General features: G+C 46.5%; 1 protein-coding gene across 1 annotated transcript in view; it reads right to left on the reverse strand.

Moving 5' to 3' along the window:
• The window catches only part of CABLES2 (Cdk5 and Abl enzyme substrate 2), a 54,643-nt gene that overhangs the window by 4,065 nt on the left and 32,118 nt on the right, over window positions 1–18,460 (reverse strand). The window contains exons 4-8 of the mRNA XM_082271625.1: window positions 17,091–17,168; window positions 12,075–12,183; window positions 4,396–4,543; window positions 2,584–2,684; window positions 2,350–2,456 (exon numbers count right to left, since the gene is read on the reverse strand). Coding sequence (XP_082127751.1) covers window positions 2,350–2,456; window positions 2,584–2,684; window positions 4,396–4,543; window positions 12,075–12,183; window positions 17,091–17,168 — 543 coding nt within the window. The remainder of the gene's footprint in view (window positions 1–2,349; window positions 2,457–2,583; window positions 2,685–4,395; window positions 4,544–12,074; window positions 12,184–17,090; window positions 17,169–18,460) is intronic.

Below are 18,460 nucleotides of genomic sequence, written 5' to 3' on the forward strand. Positions count from 1 at the left end.
CTTTCGCCCTGGGTTAACCCCTTCCCTGCCAATGTTATTACAGTAACAGTCCATATTTCTAGCACTGAATACTGTAGTAATGTCACTGGTCCCTCCAAAAATGTCAGAGGTCTCATCTGTCCGCCGCAATGTTGCAGTCCCGCTAAAAATCGCAGATCGCCGCCATTACTAGTAAAAAAAAAAAAAAAGGCTTGCCATGTGGTGACAGGGATGGTGAACCCCCACACACTACACATACACAACCATGGCAGCGAGGTTTCTGTGTTCAGAGACTTCTCACTGTGTGATCCAAGCACAGTGGCTGAGCGGTCACACACTGATCGGGAGCCAATGGAATAGGCTTCTGATCATGTGACAGACAATCATAGAATCACGATTTGGAACTCTGCCCTGCCTCCTGGCAATAAGAGCCAGTTAAAGAGCCACATGGAGAGGGCAAGAAGGGGTTAAAGGTAACATGTCAAAAGGCCAGACAGCCAAGATGAACATATTAAACCTAAACGCTGTCACTCCCTTGGTAGAAGTGTGTATTATAGAAGGGAGCAGCAGGTGTATTTTTTATTTTACATTTCTTCAGTTGCTTCTCGGCCTAGGCCTAAATATATGATAGATCATGTGTTAGATTAATGCCAAGGTTTATTGCTGTGTCCTGGGCCATCCCCCCCTAGAGTAGAGGGTTGTCATGTGACCTGTAATTTTTCCCAGTCCACCTGCTGGTGGGAGGAGCAAGAGTTTTTCAAGTGTTGTTTAATAAGATATATCAAATCTAGCGGTCAGGGACCCATTTTTGGCTCTGATGAAGTGGGGACCCTTCCTTTCAAACGTGTAAGCTGCTGAAGTCTACAGCTGAGGCAAAAAGTTTTGATAATGACACAAATATTAATTTTTACAAAGTCTGCTGTTTCAGTGTTTTTAGATCTTTTTGTCAGATGTTACTATAGTATACTGAAGTATAATGTCAAAGGCTTTTATTGACAATTACATGAAGTTTATGGAAAGAGCCAATATTTGCAGTGCTGACCCTTATTTTTCAAGACCTCTGCAATTCGCTCTGGCATGCTGCCAATCAGCTTCCTGGCCACATTCTGACTGATGGCAGCCCATTCTTACATAATCAATGCTTGGGGTTTGTCAGAATTTGTGGGGTTTTTTTGTTCACTCGCCTCTTGAGGATTGACCACAAGTTCTCAAAAGGGATTAAGGTCTGGGGAGTTTCCTGGAAATTGACCCAATATGTCGATGTTTTGTTCCCCAAGCCACTTAGTTATCACTTTAGCATTATGGTAAGGTGCTCCATCTGCTGGACAAGGCATTGTTCATCACCAAACTGTCCTTGGATGGTTGGTAGAAGTTGCTCTCAGAGGATGTTTTTGTACCATTCTGTATTCATGGCGGTGTTCTTAGGCAACATTGTAAATGAGCCCACTCCCAGAGAAGCAACCCCACACATGAATGGTCTCACTATTGGCAATGCTTTACTATTGGCATAACGCAGGACTGATGGTAGCGCTCACCTTTTCTTTCCAGACAAGGTTTTTTACGGATGTCCCAAACAAATGGAAAGGAGATTCATCAGAGAAAAATGACTACCCCAGTCCTTAGCAATCCAATCCCTGTACCTTTTGCAGAATATCAGTCTGTCCCTGATGTTTTTCCTGGAATGAAGTGGCTTTTTTGCTGCCCGTCTTGACACCAGGCCATCCTCCAAAATTCTTCTCCTCACTGTGTGTGCAGATGTACTCACACCCGCCTGCTGCCTTTCCTGAGCAAGCTCTGCACTGGCAGATTAATATTTGTGTCATTATCAAAACTTTTGGCCACGGCTGTATTGGCAACTTCCCGAGATTGGAACATGTACAGCTGACCTGGAAGCGTGGATGTGTATCTTTCGGTTGTGCTTGTGATATGCAGCCGTTTGCGAGTATACATTAATTTTATTATCACAATAAAAAGGTTTATAGAGGTAACGCGCTAGGCTGGTGCACCCTCTTTCTTTGCTTTTTCTGTAAAATGTCATACATACCAGGAATCTTCATGGCATTTTTTCTTTCATCTGGAGGAGGAGCTTTCTCAGCTAAGCATGCCCTCCTGCCTGCCTAAGCTAAGGGTAGAGAAATGCTACATCAATCACCCGCCCTTACTCAAGATGGTTGCAGCTAGAAATGCTATGGGGGTGTTTGTCAAGTGGATTCTTAACAAAATAAAGCATGGAGACCTGGTTGCATAGGCGAGTTTGCTTTGAATAATAAAAATGAAATAAACTGTGTTTTCGGTTTGTGGTGCTCAGATACAGTGTGGTTCTGCTTTAAAATGAGGCATCTTCCTCCAGCACAACAATGGTCTCCTCACCTCCTAATCTTGCTCAGAGTAAGCTTCACATTTGGGAACTTCTCCTTGAACATCTCATTCATGTCTTTCTTCAAATCAGATGGCTTCACATATTCTATGACCGTTGTCTGGAATAGGAAAGAAGTGTTTATCTGTAGAGGACACTCAATGCAAGGATAGACTTAGCGTTATCGGCATGAAAACTGTGGTCTTGGTAAGTTACTGAGCTATTTACTATAGCAAAAGAATAATTACCATATAAGAAGCAAAGATGAGAACCCGCTTGTGTTTACCGCAGGGCCACTGAGGGTCATCCAGTAGGTCCGGATTATATTCAAAGCTCTCTGCTTCTGAACCTAAATGAACAAATATTTGGCATACTTAGCATGGCAGTAATAGTCTGATGTCAGATACCAAAGGCCACCCTGTGCACTAATCTCTGGGCTCTCCCACTGTCCTGACATCATTTGCCAGCACATAGACAAAAGCTTTGTATTCAAAACAACAATCCAGCAAAGACACGTCTGCACAGTTTCTTCAGTTATTTTTGCAGTTTACATTTATTCTAAGCAATAGACATTTTAGAGATAAGCGGGAATCCATAGTATGTCAACAAATCTCCTCCCAGACACCATTTCCTGTTACCCAATTCTCATATGTTGTGTATTCCACACAGAATGACTAAAAGGCTCAACAACTCAAGACTTAAAATTCACTGTCCTGATGTGACTGGCACACCTTACTATTGTACTTAAAGCCATGTTTTTGCTTGCTTTGTATGTGATGGATAAAACTTGTCGTCATGTTTTTTGTCATTGGAGTCCCACTGGGGAGATTTCATCTAACTTTCGGTCCTTTAGACGCAACAAGTAGAGGGCAGCTTATCAAATGGAGGAAAACTCTCCTCTTAGTTGTCACAAAAAAAGTGTCCCCACTCTATGGTTTCCTCTCTATGCCTGTTCTGGTGGTCAAATTGTGTATTTCCCATCGCACTATAAGGCAGGATATAGATTAAAATGGTTGTAAAGGCACAAAGATTTTTACCTTCATGCATTCTATTCCTTCCATGTGCAGCAGCCCCCCTTAATGCTTACCTGAGCCCCCTCTTGATCCACCGATATCCACCAGAGCCTTGCCTCTCCCAGGACTTGCACTCCTGATTGGCTTTTGTCAATCACAGCCAGTGAGCCAATCAAGGGACAGAGGGGGTGGGGCAGTGCCATGGCTCCATGTGTGTGAATGGACACACAGAGCCACTGATCGGGAGCGTGCCTGCTTGGGTGCCCCTATAGCAGGCTGCTTGCTGTAGGGACACCCACCAGGAGGGAGGGGCCAGGACTCGAGAAGAGGATGATTCGGGCTGCTCAGTGCAAAACCCACTGTACAGAGCAGGTAAGTATAATATGCTTATTTAAAAAAGAAAGAAAAAACACAAGACTTTACAATCACATTCAGCAATTTTCTCCCCCCCTCCCCCCACCTTGAGGGAAAGAAAATTGCTTAATTCTCCCATCAATACTATTAATGCCTCCAAAAGCGCTATTGTGTTCTGCCAACGGGGAGCATTGCTGCCATCTATAGCAAGTGGCGCAAATCATTCAGGAAAAACCGACATGCTGGTTGAACCTACAGCGATCAATAGAGTGACTTGTGCACAACCAGGGTGCCCATACATACTCTGTTCCGAACCGACCGAATTTCAATCCATGTATGGCTGGCTTAAGTGACAATGGGTCACCAGGACAAATAGAAATGGTGCGTCTTCCAAGTAAGGACCAAGATAGCAATAAAAACTGGACATGGTTGCCTGTAGAAAGAATTACAGAAAAGGTGGTCCTTTTTCATGCGTCCCTCAAACCTTGATGAAGGGGAACCATAAGCTGTATGACACTAGATCACTCTTTTTGTGGCCTTCAGCCAGTACTTTGGCTAGTCTTGGGCCATACCATTAAATTGCCACATGGCTATGTATATTCCATACCCATGATAAGGTTAGTAATCAGGTATAAATAACTGAACACATTACAGCAGAGGAAAAGTATGGGCTGCAGTCTGGACAATCATTACCTAATTCAGCTACTGAGGATACGGTTATGAAGCGGTTGTTGGAGAAGTTTCGTTTGGAAGCCTCTTGGAGTCCTGGCTTGCCCTGACTCTCATCTTTTTGGCTAACAAGGGCATTTGTTGGGTATAAGTACTTTGCATAGGACACAACCTGGAAAAACAAGAGACAAGCATCGTCACTGCAACAACCATAGAAACTAAATGTGGAAAATGAGGACATTCTTTCCATTTTAGGATACAGCCGACACCCTTAGATAACTGTACTTTCCAAACACTCCTTATAGACACACTGCTCTGTTTACATTCTGCCTGTCTAGGACTACAGAGGAGCAGTGAGAAAAAAAGGATCTTCTTCCCGTATCGGTTTGATTCAATGACTTTGCGCCAGCAGACATAATAACATATCATGTGACAAAAGGAACTCACAGGAGATCACAAATCGGAACAATCTGGAAGGCACTGCATGAGTTTAACTTATGCACATGATGAGAATGTCGGACGAATGATCATACTTTTTTTTTTGCATGCTATTGAAAGTCAATAGGTTACTAGAGATTAATACTGTACCGATTAAACGACAATTTTTGTGTTAGTCCCTTATTTTTGCATGAACTGTGATGTTCAGCTCTCAAAAGCGCTGTACTAATGATCAGATTATCGGGCCATTATGCTGAAACTAGAATTTTTCGTCAGATTTTCTTATCTTATGTACTACGCGTTAGTCTCAGCCCCATTACATGAGGTTTTAGAAGCCAGCTGTGAAGAATCAATGCACATCTAAAGGAATGTCAGATTTAGTCCAGGTCTGAAGACATGCAGCTCTCTACACTGCAGGTGTTGCCAGCTCCTAGCAGTTTGTGATCTTCAGTGATTATGAGTGCACTGCAGCATAAAAAAAAAAAATTCTTTGCGGCTACTGGCAGGAAAAATATTCTTTACAGAGTCAAGCAAATCACATCTCCAGTGACAAACAGAACATCTCCAAAAAAATTGAATTTTTGACTTACCGTAAAATCCATTTCTCTGATGTTCATTGACAGACACAGCTCCTGATCTTCATAACCATTGGGTTATACTGCCCCCTAGAGGAGTAGGACACTAGGCAGAAAAATAATCTGGCTACTAGGGCTGAACGATATTCGGTTTTCACATCGACATCGCGATGTGAGCGTGAGCGATAGTCACATCGCCGGAACATGCGATGGTGTAGGGAAGTATCACAGGTTAAGACATTGTACCATACAGGGTTGATGTTAATGTAGGGAAGTAGTGCAGCCTTCTGATTGGTACTACCAATCACGTGATTGGTTCGCTGTGCCGCTGCTCACGGCGCTCACCGCTCAGTCAGGAGAACTAGCTCCAGGGCAGACTGAACATGTTCTACTCACTGTGGTCCCGACTTCTCTGCCTTCCACACTGTCTTCTTAACCTGTGATACTTCCCTACATTAACATTAACCCTCTATGGTACAATCAGAAGGCTGCACTACTTCCCTACATTAACATTAACCCTGTATGGTACAATCAGAAGGCTGCAGTACTGCCCTACAGTAACATTAACCCTGTATGGTCAGAAGGCTGCACGTTCCGCTTGACTTTAGCCTGGATTGATGGCTCTCAATATCCCAATATAGATTGTTGGGGAAAAAATATTGCAATGTAATTTTTTTTCAATATCGTGCAGCCCTACTGGCTACACCTATGGTCAGTCCCAGGAGGTATTCTCCTTCTCCCTGCTATAGGTACTCAGTTTTGTTACAAGCAGTGTCAGAAGAATTACAACTCCACAGAGGGGTGGGTGCTGTGTTCGTCAATGAACATCAGAGAAATGGATTTTACAGTAAGTCAAAAATCCCATTTTCTCTTTCGTTCATTGACGGACACAGCTCCTGATCTTCATAACTATTGGGACATCCCAAAGCAGTGTTAAATATGAGGGGTGGGAACAGCAAAAAAATTCCCCAGGCTAAACAGTAGCCAACCAGGCAACAGAAGCTCAACCAAAACAACTGGAGCTCACCTGAAAAAAACAATAAACCATCAAAGAGGATCAAGTCCTCTAAACAGCAGCCTGGAAACTCTTGTGGCCAAAAGAAGCTTTCGCAGATGTCAAAACATCCACTATATAGAACTTTGTGAAAGTGTGCACGACAACCAGGTGGCCGTCTTGAAAACCAGTGTCACTGACGCCTGATGACGGAAGGCCCAGCAGGAGACACTAAGTGCCCGAGTAGAGTGCGCCTTGACAGGGAAAGGAGGAACCTGACCCTTGATGGAATAGGCCTGAATAACCGTCTGATTAATCTGGAAATGGTCGCAGAGGAAGACGACAACCCCTTTCGAGGCCCATCCGTCAGCACAAATAGTAAGTCTGACTTCTGTGGACAAGGGTCATTGGAAGAAGACCGCCAAAGCGTACACCTGGTCCTTGATGGTACTCAAGGCCAATTTCTGTTCAACCCCCCATTGAATGAAGGTCAAGATCCGAGCCACCGAGAAGGAGCGAGGATGAACCTCAAGAGACTCACCACGCAATGTGCGTCTTCCATGTACGATGATAATCTTACATGTAGATTTACATAATCTTACAAGTAGATTTCCTAGATTTTAACAGCATTGGAGTCACCGACCCCGATAAACCTCTATCCATCAGCACCTGGCGTTCAACAGCCAAGCTGTCAAAGCCAACCCTGTAAAGCAGAATGGAAGATTGGTCCTTGGGACAGCAGATCCTCCCTGAGAGGAAGCTTAAAGGAACGTCAGAGACCAGCCACCCCAGATCAGCGTACCAAGCCTGGTGAGGCCAGTCCGGAGCCACTAAGATGACCGGAATCCCCTCGATCATGCGTAGAAATCTTGGCAGAAGCTTGAGATGAGGGAAGGCAAAAATCAGACTATACTGACCCCCACAGGGCCACCAGCATGTCGTTGGCGTCCGCCAGATGATCCCGTGACCGAGCTACAAATCTCTGCACCTTTTTTGTTGAGCCGAGACACCAACAGATCCACCCCAGGGATGCCCCACCGGAGACACAACTGATGAAACCCCTCCGGATGAAGGGACGACTCCCCTTTGTCCAACGATTGCTGACTGAGGTAATCCACCTGCCAGTTTTCTACCCCGGGAATGCGTACGGCGGAGAGGGCTGGAATGAACGGTTCTGCCCACCTTAGGGTGCAGGCTACCTCCAGAGCCGCCAGGACACTTCTTGTGCCTCCCTGGTGATTGGAATAAGCCAAGGCCGTGGCATTGTCCAATTGAATGCGCACTGGACATCCCTGAAGACGATCTATCCAATGGTCCAGGCACAGTCTGATTGCTCAGAGTTCCAAGACATTGATTGTCAGTCTGGATTCTTCCAGTGTAAGTAGAATTTTTGACAATGACGTCTCCCCAGCCGAACCGGCTGGCATCCATGGTGACCAAAGTCCAATACAAGGGGAGGACGGATTTCCCAGGCCAGAGCACGAAGCCACCACATTAGGGAGGGACTCCTCCATTCCCCGGCTCAGCCGGATCTGATTGTACAGAGACTGCAGAGTCTTGTCCCATTTGGTTAGAATCTCCCTTTGCAGGGACCTCGTATGGAACTGTGCAAACGGAACTACCTCGAAGGTAGACATCATCAACCCAGCACCCGCATGCAAGTCCTGAGGGATGACCATCTGCTGGACAGCCTGCAATTTCTGAAGTTTGTCCAGAGGAAGGAGCACTCTGGCTAAGGCCGAGTCCAGAGTCAGACCCAGATAGTCCAGTTGTCTGGAAGGAACCAGAGCAGACTTCTGAAATTTAAGCCAAACTCCCTCAGATTTCCTATGGTGATTTCCAGGTTTTCCACCAGAGCAGTAGAGGACTCCGCTCGCAGCATGAGGTGGCCCAAGTAGCCCAGTACTGTGATCCCCCGTTGGCATAACAATGCTCCGGGCTAACACTTTTGTGAAGACCCGAAGAGGAGTGGCGAGACCAGAGGATAACGCCACAAACGGATAATGCTTCTCTCCCATGGCAAAGTGGAGGAAGCGCTGGTAACCAGCACATATTGGAATGAGAAGGTAAGCATCCTTGGTGTCTACAGAGGAAAGAAATTCCCCCCGATACAGGGATGCCACCACCGTGCGAATGGTGAGGTCCAGGATTGGACACACCTTGCCTTTCTTCCTGGGAACTGTAAACGGGGTTTGAGTAAAAACCCTCAAAACTTTCCGAAGTCGGAACCGGGACAATCACCCCTTGCTTCAGCAACAGGTCTTTTACTGCCCGAGGTACGGGCAGTACGGTCCACGGACAATCGCAAGTTGGAAGAAAAGAACCTTGCCGTGGGACAAGAGCGAAACTCGATCTTCTAGCAGGAATGAATGAACGTGTACCTGTCTTGTACCAGGGAAGTCCTCGGGGCCGGAAACCAGCGAAGACGCCCCCCACCCCAGATATGGGCGAGGGTGCACCTTCATGCTGAAGAAGCCCTGTTCGTGGTTCTGGATAAGCCCGCACTCGGCTTGCCAGACCAGGTTCGTTTGGATCCTTCAGAGGAGGTCCTGAAAGGCTCCGAGCCCTTGCCAGTCGACCCTGAGGGACGAAAAAACCTCTTATGAATCAAGGAGGAGGGCCCATGTCTACGACGAGGTTCCTTGCCCCTAGTAGCCTGCGGAAGAAAAGTACTCTTTCCCCCTGTTAGACCTTTAATGATGTAATCCAGGGTAGCCGCAAACAGACGATCCCCTTGAAAGGGGAGATCAGTCAAGGCCTTTTTAGAAGTCTGATCCACAGACCAGCATTTGAGCCAAAAGACACGCCGAAGGACCACTGCTGAGACAGAGAGCCGAGCCACTAGGGGAGTCGCATCCAAAAGGCATCACAGATAAACTGCAGCCCCTGGACTAGCTGGTGAGCCAGCTCAGCAAAGGCAGGGGGGAGCGGTTCTCCCTCCAGGTCACGGTGTGACAGCTTAGCCCACTCGGTCAGAGTTTGTGACACCAGGGCAATGGTGATTACCAGTCTCAGTGCCGAACCAGCCAGAGTGTACATATTGCAGGCCACAGCCTCTGCCTTCCTATCAGCCGGATCCTTAAAAGCCGGGGACTCTTCAACCGGAATGCCTTGTTCAATCTGGAAACCAAAAAGGGTCCACTTCTTAATAAGGGACTCCTCATAGGGGTAACGCCTAGTAAATCACTTGGGGACACTTTGGTCTTCCCCACTCTTTAGCGACAAAATATCTGTCAAAATAGGCGGGGAAAGGAAACTTTCACAACCCGCTGGTGAGTGCCAAAGGGAACCTGCACCTCTGTTGCAGCTGCGTCCTCCAACTTCAAGGTCTCACGCACAGATACAATAGTGCGCGTTAACAGCGGTGCCTTTTCGTGCGCGGTTCCAGATGTGGAGGAAGCTTCCTCACTATCTGAGGGTTCCGGACGCATGGTCGCAGACCCAGGAGGGTGACTTACGTCCACGGTGGCTGAATCAGGATCGGATGAGACAGATGAAGCAGGGTAAGATGTCACCAGGGGTAACCCACAAAGTGTAAAACACTGCAAAGGAACAACCCCCACCGCGCTGGCAGCACCACCCAGTAGCCAGGCACCAAGCGATCCTCAGCAGAGAGGGAGAGAACCCCACCAGACTCACCAACCAGCAGAAACAGGCACCTGCAGCCACCAGGATAATCTGCACTCCACGTGCGGCGATCAGGAAGTGAAAGGATCTAGGAGTCAGCACCAGAGGATGAGGAGGGGCTTCCACCACGGAAGTCGCCACCCACAGGTCTACACTGTCATGGCTGCTGCTATTTTCAATGGCAAACCACCGTAAAATGGCCACCGGACTACACAAACATGGCTGCCGTGCATAGAAACACAGGCTACAGCAAAATGGTGGCCCCACTAGGCTCCCAGGGACCCAGGAGGGATCCCAAGGCCTCAAGGACAGGAGCTCCTACCAGGTACTACCCCCTCCCCCACCTGCACAGCCAATAGCCCCGGTTGCTGGCGCACCCCCTGGCCCCCATCGCCAGCATAGCGCCCTGCCTTCACCCCAGGAGGTGGACAAGACCACCCACACAGCCCCAGCATAGGTAGTGGGGGGGTAGGATGGGGGACAGATGAAAAGGAGGGTGCCTGATGGGAAGGAGGGGAACGTGGGGGTTTGAATGTCCCAAGGAGGGGCCCATGTCCACCCCAAAACCCTCCAGGGGGAGAGGGGGGACAGCTACTCACTCAGTGGGGGGCTGTCAGCCAGGAGGAACGCTGTGACTCGGGGCAATTCTCTGGTAGTATACGACCTCGCAAGGCGTTTAACTCCCAGGCCAGCCCCCGACCGGTGGGGCTACATCACGGCCGACCTAGTGCAGAGCTGGCCAGACTAGCGTGACCACTGAATCTAGATTATCCAGCCCTTTGCCCAGTCCGGCAGTTGATTGCAGATCTCACAGGAGAAAACCAGGAGAAAAAAATATCTAAAAAAGGAAAAAAAGTTTGCCAGGACCACGAACTAGGTCCTTACACCTGACTAGGCAGAAAAAAAAACGATTACCTATAGCAGGGAGAGGGAGTATTTCCCCTGGGACTGCCCATAGGCCTAGCCAGATTCTTTTTCTGCCTAGTGTTCTACTCCTGTAGGGGGCAGTATAACCCAATGGTTATGAAGATAAGGAGCTGTGGCCGTCAATGAACGAAAGAGAAATAAGGTGTTCGCTGTATGGTTTTCTTTTCTCTAAGGTGCGTGTGCTACAAGACTTCTGAAATTAGTCTAGCGATTGACTGCTCAGTTCTGTGAGTACATATGAGGCTTAACTATAAATCAGCAGTATGGAGGATTGGAAAAGGGTCCAGTCCTATGCCAGATTTACTGCACTTTATCATAAAGCAGACTAATCTAATGCTTCATGTAAGAAAGCTTCTTGCTTTAACCCCTTTTGCGACTGCGCTATAGCCGAATGATGGCTACAACGTGGCCGCACTTTGCTGATAGCGCATAATATGACGTGCTCGCGCGCGCTCCCTGCGGCATGCATCGGCTGCGATCTGTGTTCGCTGTGTCCTTCAAACGCAGCTGATCACAGATCGGGGTAAAGAGCCAATCAGGGCGGCTCTTTCAATCACAGCTGATCATGGATGTTAACAGGATTTTCGGGTTAACAGCAATCCTCCCCTCACACTGACAGGACGTGAGGAAAGCCAAAAACAGGCAAATCCACATAGGGGACATCTGCACTGACAATCAAGGCACTGATCATCAGTGTCCTAAAGATGCAGCCCCAACAGTGCCCACCAGTGATGCCTGTCAGTGCCCACCAGTGATGCCTGTCAGTGCCCACCAGTTCCGATCATTGCCCACCAGTTCCGACCATCATTGCCCACCAGTGCTGGAGAAAAATTACTTATTTACAATTTTACATTTTTTTTCTAATTTTTCGGTCGTTTTTTAGTTTGTTTAGCAAAAAAATAAGAAACCCAGTGGTGATTAAATACCACAAAAAGAAAGCTCTGTCTCAAAAAAATAAGAATTTAGTTTGGGTACAGTGTTGCATGCTCGCGCGATTGTCATACAAAGTGCGACAGCGCTTAAAGCTGAAAATTAGCCTGGGCAGGAAGGGGGGGAAGTGGCTAATTTGGGATTACAATAACTACAAGTGAACATTATCTTTATTCCACACCCACTGAGAAGAAGGCAAACTCATCTCTTACCTCTCCTTCAGCCCCGAGTTCCACACCTTCCATCCCAAACGTGGGGTCTGTGTAAGAGGAAGCTCCTCCAGATGGGTGCCGCTGCTTTGTCCCCTCCACGCGTAGTTCACTGTGTAAAAAAGTCCAAGTCTCAGGTTAGGAGCCCTACCATCCTGGTGGACAGCCCAATACGGTACCAGCTTCACAGTGGCCTTCTACCATACATGAACTTTATGAGATCAAAAGAGAGGTTCTTACCCTGAACAGAATTGCAGAAAATCTACACCTAGCCAGCCTTTTAAAGATCAACCCATATTCACAGGAAGCTACAATAGAAACACAAACTTCTGTCTCTTTCATGTGATGCTAAAACACTTCTTATGTTCTTAATGGACAAAGACTCTGTTATACAGGACAATGCCGTCTCCCTGCCACAAGCGTCCCCTTTCCTTCCTGCTCTTCCACAAATTATGCGCTCTGCATAATACACAATGACTGCAGCTTCATTATTGGTCAGTTCACAATCCTCACCAAAATGTCAAGGTTGTAAACTGAATGTTAAGCAGAATTCTGCTTCATGGAGCCAGTTCATGCCAGGACACATCTACCCTGGCACAGAGGAAGAACTAGAAGGCTACAGTTCTTCAGAGGGTCTGTAAAGGTGGTGGAGCTGTGTAAGTACAACCACATCCCGCTATGGAAGGGTAATATAGGAAGAATGGTGCAGAATATACACTCACCGGCCACTTTATTGGGTACACCTTGCTAGTACTGGGTTGTTGGACACCCTTTTGCCTTCAGACTCGCCTTAATTCCTTGTGGCATAGATTCAAAAGGTTTTGGTCCATAGTGACATGACAGCATTACACAGCTGCTGCAGATGTCAGCTGCACATCCATGGTATGAATCTCCCATACCACCACATGCCAAAGGTGCTCTATTGCAGTGGTCCTCAACCCTGGCCTACAGGGCCCACTAACAGGCCAGGTTTGCAAGAAATACATCCCAGGTGATCTCATTTGCTGCTCAGTGATTGCAGTACTCTAGTCTGCATCTCCCCAAGGTAATACTTAAAATCTGGCCTGTTAGTGGGCCTTGAGGACCGGAGTTGAGGACCACTGCTCTATTGGATGAGATGTGGTGAGTGTGGAGGCCATTGGAGTACAGTGACCTCATTGTCATGGTGAAGAAACCAGTGGTGAGATGATTTGATCTTTGTGACATGGTGCATTATCCTGCTGGAAGGAGCCATCAGAAGATGGGGACACTGCAGTCATAAAGGGATGGACATGGTCAGCGACAATACTCAGGTAGGATCTGGTGTTTATACGATACTCAGTTGGTAGTAAGGGGCCCAAAGTGTGCCAAGAAAATATCCCCCACACTATTACACCACCAGACTGAACCAGTGATACAAGGCAGGATGGATCCATGCTTTCATGTTTTTTTTACACCAAACTCTGACCCAACCATCTGAATGTCGCAGCTGAAATCCAGACCAGGCAACGTTTTTCCAATCTTCCATTGTCCAATTTTTTTCAGTTTCCTCCTCAGCTGACAGGAGTGGCACCCGGTGTGGTCTTCTGCTGCTGTAGCTCATCTATTTCAAGGTTCGATGTGTTGTGCGTTCAGAGATGGTATTCTGCATACCTTGGTTGTAACGAGTGGTTATTTGAGTTACTCTTGCCTTTCCATCATCTGGAACCAGTCTGCCCATTCTCCTCTGACCTCTACAAATCATTTTCCTCCACACAACTGTTTCTCACTGGATATTTTCTCTTTTTCTGACCATTCTCTGTTAACCCGAGAGATGGTTGGGAGAGAAAATCCCAGTAGATCAGCAGTTTTAAAATACTCAGACCAGTCAGTCTGGCACCAACAACCGTGCCACGTTCAAAGTCATTTAAATCCCCTTTCTTCCCCATTCTGATGCTTGGTTTGAACTTCAGCAAGTCGTCTTCACCATGTCTAAATGCCTAATGCATTGAGTTACTGCCACGTGATTGGCTGATTAGCAATTTTTGTTACCAAGCATTTGAACAGGTGTACCTAATAAAGTGGCTGGTGAGTGTATTTCACAGCATGGGGGTGGTTTCTCCCTAACCAGGAGCCTTATCGTGTCACCGGGAGGCAGCTCTTTCATGAAATCTAATTGATGGACACATTTCCTGTTCATGTGATCATTGTGATCGGCTTTTATCCAGGACCCATCCTACCAGTTCCCGATTGAAGACTGGAACCAAGCTGTTAGGTGACAGCCTGGTCACCATGCCGGGGACACCTAACCAGTGGAACTAGTTTGTAGGCATAAACAGTGGATATAAAAAGTCTACACACCCCCACACACAGGTTTCTGTGATGTAAAGAAATGAGACAAACATAAATCATTTTCAAACTTATTCCACCTTAAGAGCCCATCCAGACTAGCGCGACTTGTCAGGCGACTTGTCAGCCTGACAAGTCGCGGTCGGTCGCGGTCCATTGAGTAGTAGTACAGGACCCGTTCTAATAGGAGCGACACAAGTCGCTCCGACTTAGAAAAAGGGTCCTGTACTACTTTGGGGCGACCTGGGAGCGACTTGCATTGACTTCCATTATGTGAAGTCCGTGCAAGTCGCGGTGCACAGCGTTGCACGCGACTTCACAGGTCGCCCCCCGAAGACGGATCACCTCAGTGTGAACCGGCTCTTAATTTGACTTATAAACTGTACAACACAATTCAAACGTAACCACTTACGGACCGTCCGTCGCAGTTTTACATCGGTACTTTGACGTTAAATACCGGGGTTATGGCAGCACATAGCTGCCATAACTTCGGCATTTTTTAACGGGCGGGCGGTCCACTTTGACATAAGGGTGGTCCCAGCGGCAGATTCACCACAGGATCACCTTTATGGACGGCGGGAGAGGTGCCCCCGCCACTTCTCGGTCGTTTTCCCCGCTTACCGGACCTGCCAGTAGCAGGGAAGACAATCTGGTCTGCTGTCCCCTCAGGCAGTAAGTCGAGCGAGGACAAGATGGCCCTCACTCCACTCTATGGCCTTGGAGGACCGGAGCGAAGTCATACGTCGCTGCCTAGCCTTAAAGAGCCCTTTTCTTTTTTTTTTTTTTGCATCATGAAAAAAATTACTTTTTTTTTTTTCTTTAGTGTAGATGTGAAGTGTGAGGTCTTTTTGACCCCAGATCTCACATTAAAGAGGTCCTGTCATGCTTATTTCTATTACAAGGGATGTTTACATTCCTTGTAATAGGAATAAAAAGTGATCAAAAAAAACATATATATTTTTTTTATTTAAAAAGGACAGTGTAAAAATAAAAGAAAAAATAAATAAGGGGTAAAAAAAAAAAAAATTAAAGCGTGCCGTCCCCATTAGCTCACACGCAGAAGCGAACGCATACACAAGTCGCGCCCACATATGTAAACGGTGTTCAAACCACACATGTGAGGTATCGCCATGATCATTAGAGCAAGAGCAATCATTTGAGCCATTGACCTCCTCTGTAATTCTAAACTGGTAACCTGTAGAAATGTTTAAAATATCGCCTATGGGGATTTTTAAGTACCAAGGTTTGTCTCCATTCCACGATCGTGTGCAATTTTGAAGCATGACATGTTGGGTATCTATTTACTCAGCGTAACTTTATCTTTCACATTATAGAAAACAAATGGGCTAACTTTACTGTTTTCTTTTTTTTTTTTTTTTATAATTCATGAAAGTGTATTTCTTCACATAAAATTGCATTTGAAAGACCGCTGCGCAAATACCGTGTGACATAAAATATTGCAACGGGTCTCTACTAAAAATATATATATATATACATACATACATAAATACATACAATGCTTGGGGGTTCTAAATAATTTGCTAGCAAAAAATACATATTTTAACTTGTAAGCATGATATGTCAGAAAAAGGCTTAGGCTCCAAGAGGTTAATCCTCCTATCCTTTACAGCCATGGAAGCTGCTTCTGTTTGATCTGCAACTGCCATGGTGCTGTACATGTGATCAGTTAGACAACACCAGCCATTTGATGGTTTGACAGTTTGGGTGATGACACAATCAAATCAAACTGTTTTTTAAAACCGGTAAATCGCTGGGTTTAGTTCCGCTCTATGATTTACAGCAGAGGCTCTGGGCTTCAGCAAAATGGCGGCCTCCAGCAAGAAGAAACAGGAGCAATGCTGGAGGCAATTTACAGCACACGATAATTTGGTAGCATAAATGAATAATGTGGAATATATTTTCCTTGGTAAAGAACATAATGTTGTTTTATCAAGCTGTTATGGGTAAAGTTCTGCTTTAATGAATAGAATGCATGAAGATAAAAAAAAAAAAAAAAAACCTGCCTTTAGAACGGCTTTAACAAGCATATCTATGGAAATACTGTTGGCACAAAACATTAAAGCCTTAGTTTAGTTTTTTTTTAATTTAACAGAAGGAATGCTACTTCCATTCAATGCAAAGTGTCCCCTTATCTGCTGGCTGGTGTTTTATTTAAAATCCGAAGTCCTCTGCCCACACCCCAGCAGCCGAATTCTTCCACCTAACAAAGGCACTCATCAATAAAAAGCACTCCATGGACGGGGACGGGCAGACGAATAAAAGGTCTGCCTCCTCCATTCACTGATCAATTTTCATTGATGCAGTACAGCTTCTATTAAGTGAAGAGGGGGAGGGACGGGCAGTCACAGTCGGCACTCTTGACAAATGCCTATGACAGGCCTGTCTGATCAAATTAACCCCTGAAGATTTTGGTTTTGGGGGGAGGATTGGGGTGCAGAAGACAATTAGAAGCACCAGGGACACTTTACATTACATACAAGTATTGTCCAGATTTTTTTTATTTTTATTTTAACTAAATGTATGCTTTAATTTGGTGTTCCAAATTCCAAGCACCATTTCATGTGTATGGCCAAAGCTCATGTGGCTTCTTGGTGTTATAAGGTATTGGCCAATAGAAACTCCTGTTATGTAAAAGTTCTACTGCCATCATTTTTCACAGCTTAAAAGATACACAACTAGCAGAAGACTCACCTGATCCGCAGGCTCTCTCCATATGGAAGAATAGAGAAGGCTGCACACAAGGATCGCTTTGCACACATAAAAACTATCCTGGGGAAAAAAAACAAAAGAAATAAAAACTGTCAATGGATAATGTCTATTCAAAACACAACCACCACACACAAAGGGGAAAAGAAGAAAGGCGAGGTATATGGATTACAGTGGACACATTACAGTTAGTTGGTGTAGGTTAAAAGATATAAAACCCCTGAGTGGAAGCCAACGATGAAAAAAAAAAAAAAAAAGACATATTAGCGATGGCATTCTCTCGCTCTCCTATATTCAGGGGCATAGAAAGTCTTTAACCTTCAGGTAAATATTGCAGCCTAAAGGGGGGCTTGTATACTGGAAAACAAAAACAAACTGTAAGCCAGCCCAAGATAACCCTTCCTAGGAAGGTGGGCACCTTTTATTTTTTATAGCTCTTCTGTGTCAGAGATTGACTTATTTTTTCGCTAGCACCTTTTTTTCTTCAATCAAGGCACTTCACTCAAATGCAGTTTTCCAGCACATTCATCCTCAGCTTAGCTTTTGGAGTACTGCGTCAGCCTCTGGGTTCTGCATGCAACGCTTTCCAGACTCCATTATGGTCCTCAGGATCCCAAGAGAACCTCATACATCAGGGTCCCCAGGGCGACCTCACATCGGGGTCCCCAAGGCGACCAAACATCGGGGTCCCCAAGGCGACCTCACATTGGGGTCCCCAAGGCGACCTCACATTGGGGTCCCCAAGGCGACCTCACACCTGGGTCCCCAAGGCGACCTCACATCGGGGTCCCCAAGGCGACCGCACATTGGGGTCCCCAAGGCGACCGCACATTGGGGTCCCCAAGGCGACCTCACACCTGGGTCCCCAAGGCGACCTCACACCTGGGTCCCCAAGGCGACCTCACGTCTGGGTCCCCAAGGCGACCTCACGTCTGGGTCCCCAAGGCGACCTCACGTCTGGGTCCCCAAGGCGACCTCACGTCTGGGTCCCTGGAGCCCATTCCCTTTTAGTAGGGTCTCCAAAGTAAGAAGGGAAGAGCAGAGTGGGGTAAGGAGAGTGGAGAGGTTTAAGAGAATAGTTGGGGTTGTGGAAGAGGAGGAGGGGGTATTTTGAAGACCCCAGTTTACATCAGGATCTGTTCCTTCTCATTGCTGCAGTCAGCTACAGGACAGGTGGAAGCTGGAAGGCTGGGCACTGGGACTAGATCGGTTCGGAGGAGGTTCTTCCTCCTCTGAATTAAGGGGGGTGGGGCAAGCAAGTAATTGCTAGGACATAGGCAGTCCTAGCAACAAACCCTAGCGCTGAGAACAGCAGGTGGCAGTGGATGCTGTCAGCCACTGTATATTTCAAAACA

Source organism: Pelophylax lessonae, assembly GCF_965119305.1.
Source record: "Pelophylax lessonae genome assembly, chromosome: 11".
NCBI classification, from domain to species: Eukaryota; Metazoa; Chordata; class Amphibia; order Anura; family Ranidae; genus Pelophylax; species Pelophylax lessonae.